The 24,074-nt window shown below is 46.8% G+C and overlaps 1 protein-coding gene across 1 annotated transcript in view; it reads left to right on the plus strand.

Annotated features, from left to right (window-relative positions):
* FANCD2 (FA complementation group D2) overlaps positions 1-24,074 on the plus strand; it is a 1,101,131-nt gene that overhangs the window by 967,795 nt on the left and 109,262 nt on the right. The window contains exon 40 of the mRNA XM_086938826.1: positions 6,780-6,854. Within this exon, the coding sequence (XP_086794952.1) occupies positions 6,780-6,854 (75 nt within the window). The remainder of the gene's footprint in view (positions 1-6,779; positions 6,855-24,074) is intronic.

Below are 24,074 nucleotides of genomic sequence, written 5' to 3' on the forward strand. Positions count from 1 at the left end.
GGCTGGCATAAAAAACTGACCACTTATAGTTAGGAGCTCATTTCCTGAAAGTGCAGATGCTGGAAGGGTTTCACAAATGGGACGCTTTCGGGATCTCCACCCTGGAGGATCCGTGGAGCGGAACACAGATGTGCTCCTTCAATGAACTGAGTCTGGCCATCCTCCCAGAATCCATCCCCCTTAATGCCAAGTTAATGCTGGGCATTGTAGATAGAGGTGGCATATCGAAACTTTAGCGCTCATTAGTGGTGAACGCCCCTGACCCTACTATCCCGCTGGGTGCTCAGAGGGAAGCTGTCCGTGGCCTCCCTGGTGATGCTGAATGGATGAAAGCTAAAATGGGGCCACAATGTCTAGCCATCTCTTCTAGACTGTCTACTCCAGCCTAAGGGCCTGATTACGAGTCTGGCGGTATGCCGTATTAAGACTTAAAGTCTTAGGGGCAGTGGACCACTGGCTGCGCCAGGGAACAGTTGTTCCTGGCACAGGAGCGCCTCAATGCAATATGCCGCGTGGGGACTGGCGCAGTCCCACTAAGCATACTACGAGTTCCTAGACCGCCAGCCTTTTTTTGACGGAGCCCCACCATGAAAAGGCTGGCAGTTCAGGAACAAAGGGGGCACTGCAGGGCCCCCATGCCCCCTCCACCCGCTATGGGGATACATTCAGGGGGGCAAAACATGTGCCCATGTCTGTATTCCCACAAAGTTCCAGCATGGCATGGACATTACTGTCCATGCTGTGCTGGAACTTTTATGCCGTTCCCAATGCGATGCCTATTTTCCAGGCTCTGCCATGGGAAAGGCAATGGACTGTTGACCGTATCGTGAGTTGAAGTAGTGTAACACAAGTTCAACTTGTATACGGTTGGCGGTCCTTGACGGGTTTGGTGCAACAGAGCTGGCACTGAGCCGGTGCTGTTGCGCCAATTCCTTATCAGGCCCCAAATACCCACACAGAACCTACCATACTCTTGAGAGATTATGGGAGATACATTTGATAGACTAGCACACAATGCATAGTCACTGGCTGGCTCATTCCTACGTGTAACATGAGACTGTCCACACATCTAGCCTTACTGGAGACACATACAGCGTACCCTGTCAGATGAGTGCAGTACACCCACAGTCCTTACTCACACACTCCTCCTTATACCCCTTTCATGGCGAAGGACTGATCTTCCAACCACGTCTCTTCACGCCCAGCCACCGTGGCCAGCAAACTGCATAATCTTTTCTTGATCAAAGACATTGTTCCCACAGACCATGTGCAACAGGCAGCCAGTGGTCGAGCCAGGCTACAACCCCGCCCCCTCACCTTTCTCCGTAGCCGCTGCCTCTAATTAGTATGCCCTCTGACCATCATTATGGGCATCCAGTGGGAGACAGGTTACGCCATCACCGGCACCACTGGAGGTGAATAACATCCGACCATTGGGTTTGAGGCTAGTCTAAAGGGGCTACTCCCGCCCCTTTGTGACAACCTCCCCCACTCATGCTACCTATTTGCGACAAGCTGATGAAGAACCACTTCTTGCTTCGTCAAGAGGTGTTTGCTCTCTTGTCCAAGGGGTCTATAGAGAAGGTGCTGACATCAGAAGTAGGCTGTTGATGCTATTCCTGCAACTTTCTGGTCCCGAAAGAGAACCAGTGCCTTTGTCCTAGCCTAGATCTGTGAGCCCTCAACTACTTCCTCAAAAAAGAAGAGTTCAAGATGCTGACTCTGGCTCAGACCCCGGAGACTGGATGGTAGCCTTGGACTTGCAGGATGCCTATTTTCACATTCCTGTGCTGCCTGCTCATCGGCGTTACCTGCGGTTCACAGTAGGCCTCGAGAATTTTCAGTTCACCATGCTCCCCTTTGTCCTTACCAGCGTCTCTCAGGTGTTCACTAATGTGGTACGGGTAGTCGCAGCTCATCTGTGCGGATCAGTGGTGGCAGCCTTCACGTATCTCGACGACTGGGTGTTGAGGGCAGGTTTGCCCCAGGCTAATGTCTCCCAGGGGTGAGGCTTAGATGTACCGATGTCGGCAGAGTGCACGCATGAGATTTTTTAATCCCGGGCACTCAAACTATTTTTTAGACTACTACCAGCATAACAGGACAGTAGATTCTGGACTTTTTTTCTACATAACAAGGATTGATATTCTGCAGATGTGTGAGGCCTTTTAATTAGAAGGGCCTTCCTTTGCATGTATGCACCAAATACCAACTCTGATGGATATATAGAGTATGGACTCAAGACTACTATGAAATCAATCCTCTAGCTGTCTTTAACAAAAACCACGAAGGAAAACATATTGACTAGAGTGATTTAGAGAACATGACGCAAGAGTTCCAATCTGATACTGCTGTCATAACAAAGTGTTGAGAAGCCTGAAGAAGGAGGTTGAACCTTTGTAAATCCTCCGAAACGCGTCGCTTTTTTCTCGGCCTATGAATATATGTTGTGTTTATGTCAACTGATAGAACTTAAGAATATATCACTGAATTTATATTTGTTATGTTTTTAAACTTGCATCATGATGTATTACTTCTAATGTAACATAGATGTTTTTATGAGTATACGGTCATTTGACCAAACCGAATAAAATTAAAAAAGGTATATATTTTATCTAAATCTTGAGTGAGAACTGATTTACTGGTAACTAAGATACGGACCCGAGTTGATTTTGAATGGTATGTGAGGTGTGAGTGCATGACTGGTATGCTAACATAATACCCCAAAGGGAGTTGTTGTCAGACCTAATCTCTCCCACCGCCAGATTATGGCGGGCCTTCTGCATTCGCTGGGGTTCACTAACAACGTGAAGATGTCACACCTGACTACCTCTCAGATGATCCCTTTCATTGGAGCTGTTCTGGACACAGTGCAGTTTTTGGCCTATTCTCCCGAGCCGCGAGTCCAGGATACTCAGGCTACAGATGTTTCGTCTCTATATTGGATTCGGTCACATGGACTCTGAGACTGGTGGGCCTCATGGCCTCCTGCATCTTGTATGTGGCATATAACTGGCTGGCATATGAGGGCTCTGCAGTTGGACTTGAAGTTCCAGTGGGCATAGCATCCGGGGAATCTCTCTGACATGGTCCAGATATCCGAGAGAACTGCAAAAGACATGGGGTGGTGGCTATCGAACCGTAATCGGGTCAGTGGCAGAACTCTTTCCCTTCCCCAACCTGAGCTGACTAGTGCCAGTTGCGTCATTTCTGGGTGGGGTGGTCATCTGGAAGAGGTGTAGATCATAGGACTCTGGTCCCTGGTGGAATCCGGTCTCCTTATGAACCTGTTGGAGCTCCGAGCAATCTGGCTGGCATTGAAAGCCTTTCTTCCTTCAGTCAGGGTAATGCTTTTACAGGTGTTCTTTGACAACACCACCGCCATGTGGTAATGTAACAAACACGACAGGGTCATGTTTGGTACCCTTTGTCAAGAGACGCAGCCTGCCTTTGGACATGGATGGAATGTCCGGGCTTATCCCTGGTGTTTGAACACCTGGTGGGTTCTTTGAACACCAGGGCAGACAAACTTAGTTGTCAATGCCTAGTGGATCACAAAGGGCGTCTTCATCTGGAGGTGGTGCAAGGTCTCTTCCAAGAATGGGGAGAGCCTTGGTGGGTTCTGTTCGCCTTCGCTGAGAATGCGCAATGTCAGCAGTTTGGCATGCTTGAGTTTCCAAGGCGACTCTCGCTCGGTGATGCTTTTAATCTCTAATGGAGCTCAAGCCTCCTGTGCGCCTTTCGAGCAATACGACTCCTGCCCAGAATTGTCAAGAAGATCCAGAACAACCGGGCCCAAGTTATTCTTGTGGCTCCAGATTGTGCACAGAGAGTCTGTTATCCCGAGCTGTTCAGTATGAGCGTGGATCCTCCGATTAGGCTGCCTGTTTGGGAGGATCTTTTGTTGTATCAATAGGGCAATTAAGGTTTTTCTGATATTGTTAAGAATAGAACTGATGTAACGCAGATAGGCCTTTTACTATAAATTTACTCCTGGAGCCTTCTACCTTATTAATCTGTTACAGTGCTGTGTTCTTTTACACTGCCAAGCTAGAATTATGCCCATCCTCCTCGCTTCTGAATATGTGTACTGCTGATACCTAGCTGCATGGATTGGTTGTTTTTTCTCGTAGAATACTTGTATCTTGCGCTTCTCAAGTAAGATTACAAGTGATTAACATAGCATTATCGGTTCCACGCTTCATGTGCCTCCAGCGATATACAAATTTCCTGTACTATAGCCCTAAAACAATCCCAAAAGATCAGTGTATTTGTACTTTCATGATTGACATCGAAATAGGTTTCCTTTTCTAAAAGCGCTCCCAACCCTAAAATCTCCATTGTGGCCTGCATCTCCCCACCACCACATACTTCACTTCCAGTTTCATATCTGCAGGTCTGTTGAGTGGACCCTAAAAAAATTTGCAAAAAAAAATTAAGCAGGGCTTTAGTTGCATATCTGCCACTGCTATATTGTTGCAGCATTATAGGCTTTTCTCTCCAGATGTCGACTAATTTTTACCCATAATCAACTTCTGTAAGTGAACGCTAACTTAATTCTAGAAGACTTTTCCTACTTTCATTGACCAGAGAAGTCTACATGCGTCAATTGTTCTATGAAAGTCACCCCTCCCCAATATTACCTAGAGAATAAGTGTCTAGTGCAGTTTTAAGTTGTATCAGTGCGTCTTGGACCTCTAGCACAGGTCCACAATATGATACAAGTGTGACAGCTCTTTAATAATTGTTAACCTGTACGCCTATCCACTTTCTCTTAAGATATATCTCAAATATCACAATGTAGAGGCTTTGGTTTCTCTGAAAAATAATTGTTCCATTATTTACTGCAGAGGCACATGAGTAAATAATGTGTTACATCCAGCTCTATTTCTGCTTCCAGTAAAGCCCCTTTACTCATTTCTATAAATGGGCAGTTCTTGAAACTTAATTATCGGAGTCCATGTATTTTTTCAAATTGTCTTCTTCCCCAATTGCTGTTCCTCCCATATCGCCGTCCTCCACTTCCTTCGGACGATACCCCTTGGGGGCAGACTGAGGTACTGAGGGCCCTGTTCTTTCCTATCCCGACGCCTAGTGCTGCGGCATTGACCTCTCGCATCCGCATGAGTCTGAGTTGAGTCCCAATGAGTCTCCAAGTAGTTATTCATGCCATAACCGGTCCCACACTCAGTAAGGCAATAGTTAACATATTTTTTCCAGATAGCAGCCCTTTAGTGTTGTTGTTTAGTGCGTTAATTTCGATAAAATATGCTTTATTGATGTATCTGTTGTTATAATCATTTGTCATCACTTTTCCTCTTCGGCAAAGCCTGCTCCGTTGTATTATCGAATAGGCCACTTGTATGGATCTCCAGCGCCTGGTAATGTTGTGTCCATTAGACACAAAGGACTTAAATACTGTGGGTAATGTTAGCATGTGAAGTTAGCAATATGTCTCTTTGTTCTCTTTTTGACTTTGTTCTACTGTAGGCGCTTGGAGGCTGTTGAGATACGTGGTGGGCAGGCGGTTGCAACAATATATGGGAAACTTTATTAGAAATAAGCTAATATGTGATTGTACGTGTGAAATCGTGCTGCGGTAGTAGAAGCAGCTGTTTCTTTATAATGAGGTTTTGATGATGATTGCATGCAGATATATGTATCGTATTCTTCACAATTTTTCCTTTGCCATGTATTGTAAGGAATTGGAATAATATGAAAAAGACCAATAAAGATATATTTTTTTTAAAAGTCCTCTACTTCCCCCTTACTCCCTCCCTACTCTCTTGCGGGCTGGAGCTGCAACCATATATTTTATCTGCTTTCCCTAGAATGCCTATAAAGGCATTCAGAAGTGCTTGGAATTGATCCATCTTTCATTTTCACTTTTTTGCAAGTAGTTTCTTTACTAATCATTCAGTACTCGTCTTTCTATGTTCGATGACATCTTTCTTCTGTTCACCCTTTATTTTCCTATGTTTTAAATCACTCACTGTGCTTTACAATGAAAATATGTTTTTTAAAACACAGAAGCACCTGCCCATAACTACCAGGTAAATCTTGAAGATCTGATCTTCAAATGTGAAAGCTTCTTAAGCTTTGTGAAATACTTGAGGCAGAACATTAAATCTAAGATTGGTTCTATGACTGATGGGTCCCAGGGTTTCTTATATTTTGCCATTATTCCATTGTCCTCTGAAATTTTCAGATATCAAACCCTGTCTTAATAGTCACAAATAGTAACTGACGGATATCCATGGTGGATCAGTTGTGCATTTGCAATGATGGCAGTGCCACAATTAAGAAATTGAAGAAGCAAACCGTACAAAAAAAGGCCGGAAGTGGATTAATCATTTTAGAACTCCTCCCGTTTTTTCAGAAACTACAACAGTCAACTAAATCCCAAGGGTTTCGTTATAAGGGTCTTTTAAGGAAGCCAGTCTTTAAACAAGTATACAATCAAGGACAAAGAATAGGAACCTCATCTTGTGTGCACTGCTGTGAAGTTTTCATAAAAAATATTAGTACATTGATTTCCTGCCTTTATCACTTAACTTGTCTTTTTAGTTTCTAATATGAACTATAATTAGTTATAGATTTGTATTCTCTGCAGATCATTTATTATGAAATTTTCAAGATATTTCCTTCAATGTTCCTGGTGATATTTCCCCAAATCACAGATTAGCACAAGAAAGCCTAATCTATACAGTAACTCTGACCACAAATACATTTGGTTTATGCTACTTTTTAAATGTCAACTTTTCCATTTTTGCACACAGTATGGTCGCTTGTTTGTAGAAGCATTCTTGAAGTTGGGGATGCCACTTTTGGATCGCAGCTTTAAAAAACACAGAGTAAGTATTTACAAATACATTCACTGTTGCAATTTTGACATCTCGCTACACTCCAAAATATGCATTGTCACTTTGCTAGTTGTTTTATTGTTTTGTATTTTGCCAGCCTGTATGTCTATTGAGAACCATAGGGATTATTTCTGAAATTCTAGTTGGTTACGTAGACATGACCTAGCCAGTCAAATCTATTACCGTATTGTTTGTTTGTCTGACTGCTGCTCTCTTAATTTTATGTGCCATCTTCTTTTTTACCCCTGGCTTTGAGAAAACGGCTTGTTTAAGTCAGTGAGTCACTAAATGTTTAAGTGTATGATCTTTTTGGGTAATGCGAGTAACTCAAGCCTTTCCCATAGACAGATATTGTTAAGCACCCTTGTCTGCACCTTTGTTACTGACAAGGGTATTTATAAAAGTGTATTTGTGTGCTAAACATATTGAAACAACAACAATGGATCAAAAACACAAAAATACAGTGATTGTGTGGAACCTTCAAAGTCTTTGGAATTGGTATGTCATATAAAAATATAACAAATCTCAACTTAGGACTTTCAGCAGCATTGGCCCAGGCTTGGCCAAAAGTGAACATGGTTATCCATGGGAGGTTGGATCCAGTTAGAAATGTTGCCTTCAGTTCTCTTCTAAGAAAATTTGTCAAAGTAGCAAACATCAGAAAAATGAAAATCTTCTGGTAACAGAATGTAACATTGGGCAGGATTTGATCAATTGGTAGTCTTTAGGTCAATGTAGTGATGTTTTCGTGGCCTTCTTCTAGTTCTGCAATTATCAAGCTCAAGCAGGTCCAGTGGGAGTTGTCTCAAAGATGAAGCCAAGCATTACTCCATGTAGCAGGATCATTCTGTTAAGAGTTTCAGCAGAACCTAGATAGCTGCCAAATTGTTAGGTAGGGTGGGGAGGTCCCATCTCTCCAGGCCTTATCATCTAGGTTAATTGAGGCTCTAAATGTTGAACTCAAAAAATGTAGGTATTCTTCACTGATTGCTTTTTCCCTCAAACCATTTCTGTGGGATTCTGGAAGAAAAACTATTTTTTTGCCATGTCTACAACCGTTACTTTTTTTTTTTTTGCTCTTGATATGTAGGGCCAGCTTTAGAGTTTGAAGAACAGGGTACTCCATCACAAATGTGAGGCCAGCCCTATTTAAAGTTGTGCAAACTGTCTGTCCTATGTAAAGTCGGGACAACCGCTAGCCTTCAAACGGTAGTGCCCTGGCAGGCTCCGCCTTCGACTAGCTTAAACCACTGGCCAGTTGGAGTTGGGGCCTTCGCAGTGAGGACATCAGACCGCCCTCCCTATTTAGAGCATGAGTTGTTGGGGGTCACTTAATTTTTGTTTTTCAATGGTAAACTCCTGATTTGGGAGTTTGTTTTGGAAAAACATAGAGTTTGAAGGTCACGGGTGCAGCTACACATAATACAGATAAGGCAAGCAAGAAGGAAAGATATGTTTGTCCATGTTGCTCCTAAAGCAGGACATGTTTCTCTGCCAGACTTTAGTATACACTTCTCCTGCTATTTAAAATGTATTGTAGTATTTCTTTTGTAAGTTTTGTTCAGATGGATAGTTCTATTTCACAGATGCCTAATCTTTAGAATATTCACCAGACTCGATCTGGAACTTTTCCCGCATCCCTATGCACCACCGTGCAGCTCAGTGTTGGCCTCGTTCCACTCCAAAAGTAATGAAGCAGAGCCACATAGAAATAACACCCTTGTTCACCTACGTCATTTTCTTACTTTACTTGCGGACCCGTAGCTCTGCCCATTTTCATCGGTTAGACAAGTTTTCCAAATTGAATTCCAGTGTGCAAGGGATCCTTGTCTCCACCTAAAACGACAACGTTCAAACCATTCTGTGACTTCTGTAAACAGATGTCTGTGACCGAACCGCATGAGGTGTGACCCTGGTGTTTGGACTCGTGGCACAATCCAAGTTGTGTGAGGAAAATGCCTTGCCCTCTTGCACCCAAAAGCAATCTGGGACCATAAAGCTGTATGTCACCGAACATTGAAAGAAACCACACAAGTCCCAGTTCTGCTCTAAGTCAGGGATGCAGTTCCCTTCCCATTCTTGAGACCACTCCCCCCAACAGCTCCATTTCTAGGTTGAGGTCATCTGGTAAGTGGAACTCCATATCGAAGCCGAAGCACAAGACAGCAATGCGGGACTCAACTCAATCCCACCAGTCTCTAGCTAAGGAGAAGTTACACGGGCGTCAAGGTACCACTCAATTTTGATCCCAATCTCCATTTGAGAAGCCCTTCCCACATCTGATTCTGATGCACCTAGAGTTCCTCAGGCCATCAGTGATGCAGGTGCTTGTCGTAGTCTTTAGGACACCATGTTGCATATTTTTGGCACTCTTTTGACTCCCTTTGTTGCTCCAAGGATCTGCAGGGGCTTTCTGTTGGGTTAACGCTGGCAGATGCTTCCTGGGTGCCGTCTGAGTCCATGGCACCCGCCTGGGGTTCTGCATCGACTCCTATGCCATCTTCATTCAGGCACACAAACTTGCACCAGTCCCCCTTTTGTCGATGCCGGGACTGAAGTCGCCGGCATTGGATATCAATCCTCTAAGAACTTGTGACCAACCTTAAGCAGAAGGGTCCTTACTGAAGTGCTACAGCATGGTCCAGCTTCTTCTAAGCCCTTGTTGCCTTTCAGGGACCCCCCTGACCGGTACATTTATGGGGACTTTTGCTAAGGATTGTCTTATGCAGTAGCCTACTCCTGAAAGTTTGGAAGAAGGAAGAACAGGCTTCTAGCAGCAAAGTGAATCCTACTGCATTCCTCATTCTCCTTCAGACAGGAATTTGAAAAGGATTGAGGCACTCAATATGCAAATCTTCTCTTCATCCAGTTTGGCATTGATGTCAGTCAGTGTGGACTGCCTATGATACGTACGCCCTCTGGGACTTAGCAAGCGAGATCTTTCCAGCAGTCCCTGAGGAGTTAAGGATGTTCTTAAGGAGGCCTTCATCTTATTTTAGCTCTTCGTCCTCTGAATGCCTTCTTACGGAAGGACACATTCAAAATGCTAACACTGGCCAAAGTTCTGTCTGCCATGCATCCGGGTGACGGGTTATTAGTCTTGGACCTGCAGACTCATACTTTCATGTGCCCGTCCTGCAGTTCCACTGACAATACCTGCAGTTCAAAATCGACCAGGAGTGTTTTCGGTTTGCTGTGCTTTCCTTCGGCCTTACAAGTGACCCTTGGGTGCTCACGAAAGTGATAGCTGTGGTTGCAACGCATCTTGGAAGGTTGGGGCTACCGCTTTTCCCCTATCTCGATGGCTGGCTGCTGAAAGCTGGCTCGCCACAATCAGTCGTTGACACCCTCCAGACATTGGCAAACCTTCCACCATTGTTGAGATTTTCGATCAACGTACCCAAGTCCCACCTGACTCTTTCACAGATACTTTTATCTGATGTGATTTACAAAGGAGACTTAAACCTTGAATACTGCACCTATCACACTGTGGGAATAGTATTAATAGTGGTGCTATGATCGAGGGAAATAGCCTCCTAATCACCCATTAGTGGAGACAATCCACACATTTAGAAACAAAAAAAAGATCAGCACCCACTATTATTGATTCTCTCTAGTCATATATCCTGATTAAGGCATATTTTCGAGATATCAGTTTGAAAGAACAAGTTTTATATCAAATAGATTCAAATTCATATTATATAGATCTCAATCAAGCATATAGATGCTCGTTGTTGATAGTGAAATCCTTTATTCTTGTTAATGCAAAACTGTTAATTCAAAAGTAGCCAACGCGCTCGTCCCTTCTTGTGACTTTTTTAGGGCTTAGTTCTAGTGTACTTATTTCCATCATATCTCTAGGATTCCCAAGACAAAAATTAACCTTCATAATTTAACTGATTTTCACTGGTCCTAGGCAGAAATCCTATTCATCAAAGGTAAGTTCTGGCCCATGTTGGCCGCCGCACCCCAAATGACTAATTTGGACTAATGATCAGTCCTTAATTATACTGGAGACCCAGCCTGGTCTGTCAGGTCAGAAGGTTTTGTCCCACTCAATCTTATTCAATCTATGTTATCCCCTTGATGGTAATTATTTCTATAATAGCGTCTGGTTCAAAGAGCACTTTCTTTTATCTGAACTATTGGAGAAGGTGCAGTTCAAGGCTTTTCTTCCATCGCAAAGGATCCAAGACATTCGGGTTTTGAACCTGATGTTTCAGCTTCGGTCCTGCCTCTCTCTGAAAGCAACTTCAAGGCTACTTGGTTCATGTATCCTGTGTGCCCGCCTTCGCCCCTTGCTCACTGCACCATCAGGATTCAAGCAAGCCGGGCCGACGACGGCTGAAATGCCAGAAACCGGTCCCCGGAAGCTTGTCTCCTTTCTGGTGAAGAATTGGCTTGGTAGTTTAGTCTGCCCTGTTCCCATGATGCACTGGGCCAGGGACAGACTGATTTGCATATAGCCAGGTTCTGAGCTGGGATGGTGCAGTGAGCTAAATAACGGTGATGGATCAAGCCCTGATCTTTGGACTGGGTAAGAGTGGTCTGCTTAATTCAGACACTCTGTTCATCACCACCCCCTTTTCTGAATCGTTTTTGGCCACTATAGGTGTGGCAGGGTATACTCAGACATGAGTCCTTTGCTCACTGCACCATCAGGATTCAAGCAAGCCGGGCCGACGACGGCTGAAATGCCAGAAACCGGTCCCCGGAAGCTTGTCTCCTTTCTGGTGAAGAATTGGCTTGGTAGTTTAGTCTGCCCTGTTCCCATGATGCACTGGGCCAGGGACAGACTGATTTGCATATAGCCGGGTTCTGAGCTGGGATGGTGCAGTGAGCTAAATAACGGTGATGGATCAAGCCCTGATCTTTGGACTGGGTAAGAGTGGTCTGCTTAATTCAGACACTCTGTTCATCACCACCCCCTTTTCTGAATCGTTTTTGGCCACTATAGGTGTGGCAGGGTATACTCAGACATGAGTCCCTTGCTCACTGCACCATCAGGATTCAAGCAAGCCGGGCCGACGACGGCTGAAATGCCAGAAACCGGTCCCCGGAAGCTTGTCTCCTTTCTGGTGAAGAATTGGCTTGGTAGTTTAGTCTGCCCTGTTCCCATGATGCACTGGGCCAGGGACAGACTGATTTGCATATAGCCGGGTTCTGAGCTGGGATGGTGCAGTGAGCTAAATAACGGTGATGGATCAAGCCCTGATCTTTGGACTGGGTAAGAGTGGTCTGCTTAATTCAGACACTCTGTTCATCACCACCCCCTTTTCTGAATCGTTTTTGGCCACTATAGGTGTGGCAGGGTATACTCAGACATGAGTCCCTTGCTCACTGCACCATCAGGATTCAAGCAAGCCGGGCCGACGACAGCTGAAATGCCAGAAACCGGTCCCCGGAAGCTTGTCTCCTTTCTGGTGAAGAATTGGCTTGGTAGTTTAGTCTGCCCTGTTCCCATGATGCACTGGGCCAGGGACAGACTGATTTGCATATAGCCAGGTTCTGAGCTGGGATGGTGCAGTGAGCTAAATAACGGTGATGGATCAAGCCCTGATCTTTGGACTGGGTAAGAGTGGTCTGCTTAATTCAGACACTCTGTTCATCACCACCCCCTTTTCTGAATCGTTTTTGGCCACTATAGGTGTGGCAGGGTATACTCAGACATGAGTCCCTTGCTCACTGCACCATCAGGATTCAAGCAAGCCGGGCCGACGACGGCTGAAATGCCAGAAACCGGTCCCCGTAAGCTTGTCTCCTTTCTGGTGAAGAATTGGCTTGGTAGTTTAGTCTGCCCTGTTCCCATGATGCACTGGGCCAGGGACAGACTGATTTGCATATAGCCAGGTTCTGAGCTGGGATGGTGCAGTGAGCTAAATAACGGTGATGGATCAAGCCCTGATCTTTGGACTGGGTAAGAGTGGTCTGCTTAATTCAGACACTCTGTTCATCACCACCCCCTTTTCTGAATCGTTTTTGGCCACTATAGGTGTGGCAGGGTATACTCAGACATGAGTCCCTTGCTCACTGCACCATCAGGATTCAAGCAAGCCGGGCCGACGACGGCTGAAATGCCAGAAACCGGTCCCCGTAAGCTTGTCTCCTTTCTGGTGAAGAATTGGCTTGGTAGTTTAGTCTGCCCTGTTCCCATGATGCACTGGGCCAGGGACAGACTGATTTGCATATAGCCAGGTTCTGAGCTGGGATGGTGCAGTGAGCTAAATAACGGTGATGGATCAAGCCCTGATATTTGGACTGGGTAAGAGTGGTCTGCTTAATTCAGACACTCTGTTCATCACCACCCCCTTTTCTGAATCGTTTTTGGCCACTATAGGTGTGGCAGGGTATACTCAGACATGAGTCCCTTGCTCACTGCACCATCAGGATTCAAGCAAGCCGGGCCGACGACGGCTGAAATGCCAGAAACCGGTCCCCGTAAGCTTGTCTCCTTTCTGGTGAAGAATTGGCTTGGTAGTTTAGTCTGCCCTGTTCCCATGATGCACTGGGCCAGGGACAGACTGATTTGCATATAGCCAGGTTCTGAGCTGGGATGGTGCAGTGAGCTAAATAACGGTGATGGATCAAGCCCTGATCTTTGGACTGGGTAAGAGTGGTCTGCTTAATTCAGACACTCTGTTCATCACCACCCCCTTTTCTGAATCGTTTTTGGCCACTATAGGTGTGGCAGGGTATACTCAGACATGAGTCCCTTGCTCACTGCACCATCAGGATTCAAGCAAGCCGGGCCGACGACGGCTGAAATGCCAGAAACCGGTCCCCGGAAGCTTGTCTCCTTTCTGGTGAAGAATTGGCTTGGTAGTTTAGTCTGCCCTGTTCCCATGATGCACTGGGCCAGGGACAGACTGATTTGCATATAGCCAGGTTCTGAGCTGGGATGGTGCAGTGAGCTAAATAACGGTGATGGATCAAGCCCTGATCTTTGGACTGGGTAAGAGTGGTCTGCTTAATTCGGCCACTCGTGAATTGACTTTGTTGTTTCCAGTCCTACCTGCATCGTCTGCGCTACAGGAGTAGCCTAAAATCCATTTCCTGCGCTGCTGGACCGGCTAGGAAGCCTGAGAACACCTCGTGGCCGCAGAGGAGGGTGAGGCGCTGGCCCCGGGACTGCGAGGACCAGCACACAACAGCTCCAGCTGGTCCTCTTCCCGCGTGAGCCGCGCCCCCTCCCAGTGCCACGCCCCTAGCCAAGCCTAATAACTTCTTGCGGCACCCGCTTCGCGGGTGCCACTCGTGAATTGACTTTGTTGTTTCCAGTCCTACCTGCATCGTCTGCGCTACAGGAGTAGCCTAAAATCCATTTCCTGCGCTGCTGGACCGGCTAGGAAGCCTGAGAACACCTTGTGGCCGCAGAGGAGGGTGAGGCGCTGGCCCCGGGACTGCGAGGACCAGCACACAACAGTTCCAGCTGGTCCTCTTCCCGCGTGAGCCGCACCCCCTCCCAGTGCCACGCCCCTAGCCAAGCCCAATAACTTCTTGCGGCACCCGCTTCGCGGGTGCCACTCGTGAATTGACTTTGTTGTTTCCAGTCCTACCTGCATCGTCTGCGCTACAGGAGTAGCCTAAAATCCATTTCCTGCGCTGCTGGACCGGCTAGGAAGCCTGAGAACACCTCGTGGCCGCAGAGGAGGGTGAGGCGCTGGCCCCGGGACTGCGAGGACCAGCACACAACAGCTCCAGCTGGTCCTCTTCCCGCGTGAGCCGCGCCCCCTCCCAGTGCCACGCCCCTAGCCAAGCCCAATAACTTCTCGCGGCACCCGCTTCGCGGGTGCCACTCGTGAATTGACTTTGTTGTTTCCAGTCCTACCTGCATCGTCTGCGCTACAGGAGTAGCCTAAAATCCATTTCCTGCGCTGCTGGACCGGCTAGGAAGCCTGAGAACACCTCGTGGCCGCAGAGGAGGGTGAGGCGCTGGCCCCGGGACTGCGAGGACCAGCACACAACAGCTCCAGCTGGTCCTCTTCCCGCGTGAGCCGCGCCCCCTCCCAGTGCCACGCCCCCACAACTGGCCACATCTTAAAGGCGATCTCTGGAACGCGCATCGCGGGACGCGCGCGGGTCGCAGCCCGGGCAAAGAGCGGGCCGTTTGAGGCCGTTCGAGGACTGGGCCCCTCCCTTTGTAAGTAATTATTTATTCCCCCATACATTCACCATCTAAGTAATATTTATTGTAGTCACAGGAACATCATTCACTACATCGACTTCTAACATCACAAGTTGGTAGTCACAAGAGGGAAAAAGACACTAGATCCAGGGAGCGTCGGAAAGTTATTGGGCCCTATGGACGACTTTCTTACAAAAGCAAACTCGTTCATCGATCAAAGTATCTCCCTTATGGAAAACAGAGTCTCATTGGATTTAGACTTTGCTAAACGATCCTCCCTGGGTAACCTCGCTGAAGCCAGAACTTCCGTTCTGATTACCAACAAAAAAGCACCAGGAACTGTGAACGAAGGTAGACGCAGCCTCCCAAATATTGTAGACTTATCTGTATCCGAGCTTGCAGATTCTCCGTTAGGCTCAGAACTAGAAAAAAACCCTGAGCTACCCCCTCAATCCCCTACTCAAATATTACCCTCGGAGGATATTCAAGCTAGAGGAAGGAGGGAAGGAGCAATTAGTAAAAACAAGTCTACCCAAATAATTCCCATCATACTTAAAACTGCTCCCCCTCCCAATACCTCTGACATTCCACACATTCCACTACCACCACCACAGCAACAACTTGCCACAGTAATTGTTCATCATGACCAGCAGGAAGGCACTATTCCTATTTTACTGGACTCACTAACCCAACCATCCACGGAAAAGGGCCCGGAAGACCATGACAATCTTATTTTCATAAATAAGCTAACTGAAATTTGTAAACAACTCCTACGACCTGTAGAACAAAAACTAACAAAGATAGAGACCCAGATTTCAAAGCTCATTTCCATGCCACAACACAATCAGGGGCCTCCCCCAAAGAAGAAAGGGGGCACAAATCCTTTTCATAACGCCCTCTCAAATCCTTTGGGCGTTAGCGCAAAATCCACCATTCCCCAAACAACCACACCACAGACAGTAGTATCAATAGTATCCTCCCCTACCCCAACACCCCCAGTCACGTCGACCTCAAGCACACTAAACATTACTACCACAGGGCCAACCACATCAAAACAAAGTAATAACGGGCCATCCACAACTACTTCGTCACAACCAGCATCAAGAAAAACCGCTCCTCCCTAGACCCCGGCACACAACTTCTCTTCCCAACCAACCCAAAGAAACACCCTAAGAGGGACTGGAGAAGTTAGAGCTCATACTGAGCTTCCCCCTGAGGCTGCCCCTTACGTAGCGGTCATGATTGGAGTACCTGAACTAGCTTCCAACACGGCAGAACCTCCATGGTCCTTAAAAAATAAAGTATACCATTGGCTACAGACAAATCGTCCCATGGCACCAAACTGCCATGGAAGGATTTCCTCACTACGTAGGACCCCATGGGTGGGGAAAGGCAGTAAACAATTTTCAGGGGACTGCATCATTATTACCTTTGAGGACCCCTGGGCGGCAGACTACATTAGCTCTTGGGATCAATCCAATTTAAATGGAGGAATTAGAATTAAACCCCTTTCATTCTTCTATCCCATTATTCAAACCACAAATAATAATTTTTTTGAGGACCCCGTTTTTCCTTGGGTCGAACCACCCCAGCGCCAACCTATTTATTACGAGAATAGACAATATGGCGCCTCTCGCTTTCAGGAGCAGGAAACCCCTTGACAAATAGTAAATCCATGTCATCAGGGAGTAAACTGGGGAGAATGGGGACATCAACAGTAGAGGATGATCCGTAGAGAACCGCCCAGATGGGACCCTTGGTACAATATTCCTTTAGCAAATAGATACAGTCCCCTAGAAATGGTGGATTGACCATCAAGGGATACAGAACATACTAGCCCCAACTTGCTACATTCCCCCCCCAAGCAACAACATTGTAACGATCTTATCAACTTTAGCCCCGAAAGCGAATCCCCACACAATACCTTTCCTATTTTGGAATGTGGCGGGCCTACGAACAAAGATCGAAGACCCCGTGGCCGTGAACTTCCTAGAACAAGGCAAAATAATTTGTCTTCAAGAGACCTGGGCAACCTCAGAGCTCCACCTACTGGGGTACAAAACCTATTCTTCACCAGCTATCCGAACTGCAATAGGTCGACCCAAAGGAGGACTAACAATTTACATTGATAACACTCTATCCCACTTAAAAGTGACCAATCTTTTCACTGACTCTAACTGCCAGATATTCTCCCTCTCCTTTGTAAACGAAGACACTATCACTCTTGTTAATTCATATAACAATCTAACGGAAAACGACTTCCTGATTTCCGTTGAAAACATGCAGGAGAGACTAAGATGCCTACAACACCGGGAGGACAACTCTAAAATGATTCATCTCATTTGGGGAGGCGATTTTAACACTCACCCATGCCCAATGGCAGACACCCAATGTTGTGGGTTTGTGGACGACCACGACGTTCCACTAGCCCACTTCGTCCACAATAAATCCGGCAATGCTATGAATAACACACTGTCAGAGTTCGACTTATTGATCGCTAACTCCCCAAAGGCGGAGAAAAACCAGTTTAACCCAACTTACGTGGGTAGAGGCCATCAAACAACAGTGGACTACATCCTGCTGTCCCAAGGTCTCTCTACAATGGTCACAGATCACCAAGTAATGGATAACACACTAAGCGATCACTATGCATTAAAGATTGAATTCCACCCATCAGAATACAAATCTAAGGTCACAGATATAGCAAAAGCTCTTACCCAAGACAGCCTGCAACTACGAAAACATAATGGTTACTCCATAAAATGGGAAAAGATCGACCCACAAAACCTTACAAATAAATTAGTGAACCAGGCGTATCCAAATATTATTAACTGTCTGAACCCAGCGCTAAATCACTCAGAGGTCCTGTTGAATTTTGCAGAAATTTTGGCAGTAGCCAAGAGACTACTCACGGGGAAAACAACTAACAAACATCCAGAAAGAAAAGGTTGGTTTAACCACAATTGCACGAGAGCTTTAACTGACCTAAAATCTGCCCTTCATAAAAAACCAAGAGATGCGGGCCTTATTCAACTTCTGAGAAGAAAATACAAATCGGAACGCAAGCTAAAACTACAACAAATGAAAGAGAAACTCTGGAAAGATCTAGACAAGAGCTCCCTATCAAAAAACAGTAAGGATTTCTGGAGAACGGTCAGATCCCCATACCTCTCGGACAACAATTCTCCCAAGATAGAGGTGGCCATAGATGAGGGAACTTGGATAGCCCACTTTGAAAATATATTCAAAGATCAAGGAACCACAGACCACCCATCTAACCTTTATAACGAGGTACAATACCCAATTCCAATATCTTTTGACATCTCCGAAATCTTGGCGGCTTTGGAAAAAAGCAAGACAGGAAAAGCCCCGGGCCCTGATGGTGTCCCTGTTGACCTTTTCAAATTCAACCAGGAGCTCTGGGCACCTATCCTGACAAGAGTATGCGCAGCTGCAGCCAGCGAGGGCATTCTAGATTCCTGGTCCAGATCAATCATGGTCCCCATTTTCAAGAAAGGGGACCGACAGGATGCGAAATGCTACCGTCCCATTTCCCTTTTGGACTCCCTTGGGAAAGTGGTGGGGAGGGTCATTTTGGAGAGACTACAACAGTGGAGCGAGGAAAAAGCCATTATCTCGGATCTACAATTCGGTTTCAGAGAAGGCCTTGGGACAGTAGAGCAGGCACTCAACCTTAGTCTTATAATGGCCAAATACATGCACGCAAAGAAAACCACGGTATACATGGTCTATGTGGACCTGTCTGCCGCTTTTGACTGTGTTTCACATTCCAAACTATGGACAGTCCTAAGAGAAATGAATGTGGATCCTTCCTTGCTGGATTTCCTGAGAGAGCTGTACTCTGGGGCCTCGGCGAGAGTCCGTTTTGGAAAGAATGGTGAGCTGACAGCGTCATTTGGTGTGGAGCGAGGAGTCAGGCAGGGCTGTGTTCTGGCCCCCTTTCTCTTCTCACTCTACACCAATGGCCTGGAGGAGGAGATGCTGAGGGGGGCCCAGGACCTCCCAAAAATGAAACAGAGACCGATTCCAGCACTCCTCTACGCGGATGACGCCGTCATCCTGGCCCGAACGCCGCGCGAACTTCAGCACTCACTAAATAGATACACCACCTTCATGAACGCCTTGGACTTAAAGGTCAACGTAAAAAAAACATTCGTCATGATCACGGGGGGCGAAGAAAGGCACAAAAAACATCTTCCTTGATAGTCAACCACTTGAGATCACCACACAATATCCATACCTCGGGATCATGATAGACGACAAGCTAACATGGAAACCAGCAGTGGACGCGAGATGCCACTTTTTTAAGCGTTCAATAGCGGCCTTGCAGACCTTCTCACGGAAACTGGGAAGGAGGCGCCCAGCAGAACTGTTGAGAATCTACAATGCCAAGTGCCAGGCGATTGCTCTTTATGGTGCAGGGGTCTGGGGTCACACAGACGTTGGAGCCCTACAATAAATTGAAAATCTATTTATAAGATTTCTTCTTGCCACTCCGAAAGGTTCACCAGCCTACGCCTCCCACATGGAACTGGGAATTCCTTATCTCCAGGATCTTCTCAAAATCCAGCCATTGCTCTTGTGGAGGCGTATCTGGATATCGGACACAAACACGTTATCTCAGTCGATAGTGGCTGACACAATGTCACTCGACCACTCCTTCAGACTTAAGTGGCTCCGTTATATTAGAAACTTTTTTACCGACCTTGGGCTTGAAAAATACTATCTTCAACCAGAGTCGATTGTCGCCCTCCCAAAGAAGGAGCTTAAGGAACTTGCACTACGACATCTGGAAACCCTAAGATTGTCAACCGATGCTGTAAAACCTTCAGTGATTCACGCGAATATAGTTCAGCAAACTTTTGGCATTCAACCGTACCTTACCTTGCACACTAAAATATATGAGAGGATGCTGCTGACCAGGCTCAGACTGAACCTTTTTTTCAGACTGGTCGCTTTTCCCTTAAATAAGGCCTGGGAATCAAGCATGCCCCGTGTCCCTGCGACGGGAAATCAATTCAATCTAATATCCATGTTATCATGTTTTGCAAATTTTACCATCCTCACAGAAAACGTTGGATTCTCCCGCTATGTAGGCGATGGGGCCTCAGACAATGTCGACCGGCCTTTCTTAGACTGCAAACCCTAGAGTCTGAAGAAGTCTGTTACCTGGTCTTAAACTTTTTAAAATGTATCATGAACCACAGAAAAAACCTTTAGCAACATGCACTAGAAAAAACAATGACTTTTAAAAGCAAAAATCCTCTCTTTTTTAATCATATGTCAGTTTTTTCTTATTGTGTAAACGTTCTTATGAAATGTCTTTTCTAATCACTCGTATTTGTATGGACTTTTTTCTGCTGACTGTTTCTTTTATGGTTTTCTTCGTGATTAACCGAATAAAGAATTATTATATATTATTATTAATTCAGACACTCTGTTCATCACCACCCCCTTTTCTGAATCGTTTTTGGCCACTATAGGTGTGGCAGGGTATACTCAGACATGAGTCCCTTGCTCACTGCACCATCAGGATTCAAGCAAGCCGGGCCGACGACGGCTGAAATGCCAGAAACCGGTCCCCGGAAGCTTGTCTCCTTTCTGGTGAAGAATTGGCTTGGTAGTTTAGTCTGCCCTGTTCCCATGATGCACTGGGCCAGGGACAGACTGATTTGCATATAGCCAGGTTCTGAGCTGGGATGGTGCAGTGAGCTAAATAACGGTGATGGATCAAGCCCTGATCTTTGGACTGGGTAAGAGTGGTCTGCTTAATTCAGACACTCTGTTCATCACCACCCCCTTTTCTGAATCGTTTTTGGCCACTATAGGTGTGGCAGGGTATACTCAGACATGAGTCCCTTGCTCACTGCACCATCAGGATTCAAGCAAGCCGGGCCGACGACGGCTGAAATGCCAGAAACCGGTCCCCGGAAGCTTGTCTCCTTTCTGGTGAAGAATTGGCTTGGTAGTTTAGTCTGCCCTGTTCCCATGATGCACTGGGCCAGGGACAGACTGATTTGCATATAGCCAGGTTCTGAGCTGGGATGGTGCAGTGAGCTAAATAACGGTGATGGATCAAGCCCTGATCTTTGGACTGGGTAAGAGTGGTCTGCTTAATTCAGACACTCTGTTCATCACCACCCCCTTTTCTGAATCGTTTTTGGCCACTATAGGTGTGGCAGGGTATACTCAGACATGAGTCCCTTGCTCACTGCACCATCAGGTTTCAAGCAAGCCGGGCCGACGACGGCTGAAATGCCAGAAACCGGTCCCCGGAAGCTTGTCTCCTTTCTGGTGAAGAATTGGCTTGGTAGTTTAGTCTGCCCTGTTCCCATGATGCACTGGGCCAGGGACAGACTGATTTGCATATAGCCAGGTTCTGAGCTGGGATGGTGCAGTGAGCTAAATAGCGGTGATGGATCAAGCCCTGATCTTTGGACTGGGTAAGAGTGGTCTGCTTAATTCAGACACTCTGTTCATCACCACCCCCTTTTCTGAATCGTTTTTGGCCACTATAGGTGTGGCAGGGTATACTCAGACATGAGTCCCTTGCTCACTGCACCATCAGGATTCAAGCAAGCCGGGCCGACGACGGCTGAAATGCCAGAAACCGGTCCCCGGAAGCTTGTCTCCTTTCTGGTGAAGAATTGGCTTGGTAGTTTAGTCTGCCCTGTTCCCATGATGCACTGGGCCAGGGACAGACTGATTTGCATATAGCCAGGTTCTGAGCTGGGATGGTGCAGTGAGCTAAATAACGGTGATGGATCAAGCCCTGATCTTTGGACTGGGTAAGAGTGGTCTGCTTAATTCAGACACTCTGTTCATCACCACCCCCTTTTCTGAATCGCCTTCGCCAGGTGGCATAAGTGGCCTCTGCAATGTGAGCTGAGGTCTCTACACCCAGTATCAAGTAAACCTGTTGACGGTCATCTAGGTTTCAGAGGAGACTCCACAGGCTCTGCAGTGGTGGCTGCTGGACAGTCAACTAATCAGCGGCAGACCACTCTCCCTTTCACACCCAGAGCTGACGGTAGTGACATACGTCACTGATGAATTGGGAAGTTCATCAGGGAGATGTGGAAATTGGAGGACTCTGGTCTCCAGCAGAAATCAGTCTCCAATTCAATCTGTTGGAATTGCTTGCCTTTTGTCTGGCATGGAGGGCCTTCCTGCGGTACATAAAGGGAAGGCTGGTGCAGGTTCTCATGGACAACACCGCCGTCATGCGGTATGCAACAAGCAGGGCGGCATGGGTTCCTTTGCCAAGAGACACCGAGCCACTGGAGCATTAGGGTTTCTCCTTGATCGTGAACCATCTGGCGTGATCTTTAAATGCTATCCGGGACAAGCTGTGTGTCAGTTTTGTGCTTTGGAGTTTCAACAAATGCTTTCTCTAGGAGATCCACTTAAGCTAGAATGATGCACTGGATTCCTGTACACCTTTCTGCCTCCCCTGAGTTCTCAAGAAGAGCAGGAGCAACCTGGCCCAAGACGTCCTAGTGGCTTCAGATTGGGCCAGTTGAGTGTTACATGGAAATGCGGGCATGAACATTTGTCCGCCATTCAGGCTGCTGTTTTGGGAGGGTGTTATATTGCAGCTTCACGGCAGGGTTCTGCATGTAAATCTAGCCTATTTACACCTCCATACATTGAGATTGAGCGGCAGCAGTTATGGATGGATCATCCTTGCTGCAAAATGCCCATCTACAAAGTCCATTTACATCGGGCACTGGGAAACATTTGTTGTCCAGTGTGGATTATGCAAAACAGGCTCTTTGTAGGCCAAACCTTTAGATTTTTAAGGGGATTTTTTTTCTTTGGCCCAGCAAGGCATTGCAGTGGGCACAATTAAAGGTACAATAGAAACATTTAGACACAGATTCTTTACCTTTAAATTTCCCAGGCGTCAGAATGGATCTGGAAGATTTTTCTTCGAGCAATACCCCTGCGCGCCGGTAGGCTCCCCGTGACAGCGCGGTCTGCACTGTAGTGACGTCCATGTTACCTATATAGGCACCACCTCTACGCATTTGACTTCAGTCCTTTTCTTTCTGCGCCAGTCAAGCACTGAGCCTTGAAGAGTGCTACCCTCTGTCCCTATTTGACATGATTTTGCAACATTTTGTGAACCCCTTTTTGGTGTTAGGATTTTTGTCATTTCTAGGAAGACTTCTGGATTCATGCCGTGCAGCACCTGTCACGCACCATGTCGTTCATGGACCAGCACCTCATTTGCCTGTGGTGCCTGGAGTGCGACCATGACTCTAAGTCGTGCTCCGACTGCCAGGCCATGGCTCCAAAGGCTTTGACGGAGCAGTCCCTAAAGCTGCTTGCGACCTTGTAGTCCGCACTGCCTCGTATGTCTCTTTGGCAATCCCGCTCGTGGTCCTGTTTGAGAGGAAGGTGCGGGCACCGCTCCAGGAGTCGCAAGTCTTCTTCGTCCCACTCCAAGTCCTCAGGATATTCCAGTAAGAGGCGCAATAAGCATAAGAAGTCGAAGTGTGCTTTGACTTCTCCCCGTCCGTCGGCCGACGCGAAGGAGAAGTTTTGGGATTCTAGGCCTCATTCTTCAGAACCTGTGCCTGTGCCTGCTCTGCGCCTCCCTGATTTTTAGGGAGCCAGAGGAACCCCTGCCCAACTACAAGAATTTTATGAGGTCATACGCCTAATTTTTGTGCTCCATCAGTTTCCACGCCTAGGCGGCCCCGGTGTTAATTAACCCCTCCTCTACAATGGCTCAACACCGAGACTCCTGAGGACGACCCCCTGGCACCGCTAGCCCCATTCTGATTCCAGATTACCCGGACCCGGATCGGCACCTACCAACGCTGATCCCCGCACCGACTGAACCTACAGGTCCTAGGTCGTTTCCTGAGCCTTATTCTGAAGGGTTAGGAATAGAAGAAGATTGGAAGGAGTCCCTGGACCCTTTGCAAAACCAGGCTTATCAAGAAATGGACTGGTATGAGGAATTGGGTGAGACCAGATGACTGTATACCTCTCCAGATTCTGGCCTGCTTACTCCCCCTACCGTGGATACGGAGGAGGGAGCATCATATGATATG

Source organism: Lissotriton vulgaris, chromosome 9 (assembly GCF_964263255.1).
Source record: "Lissotriton vulgaris chromosome 9, aLisVul1.2, whole genome shotgun sequence".
NCBI classification, from domain to species: domain Eukaryota; kingdom Metazoa; phylum Chordata; class Amphibia; order Caudata; family Salamandridae; genus Lissotriton; species Lissotriton vulgaris.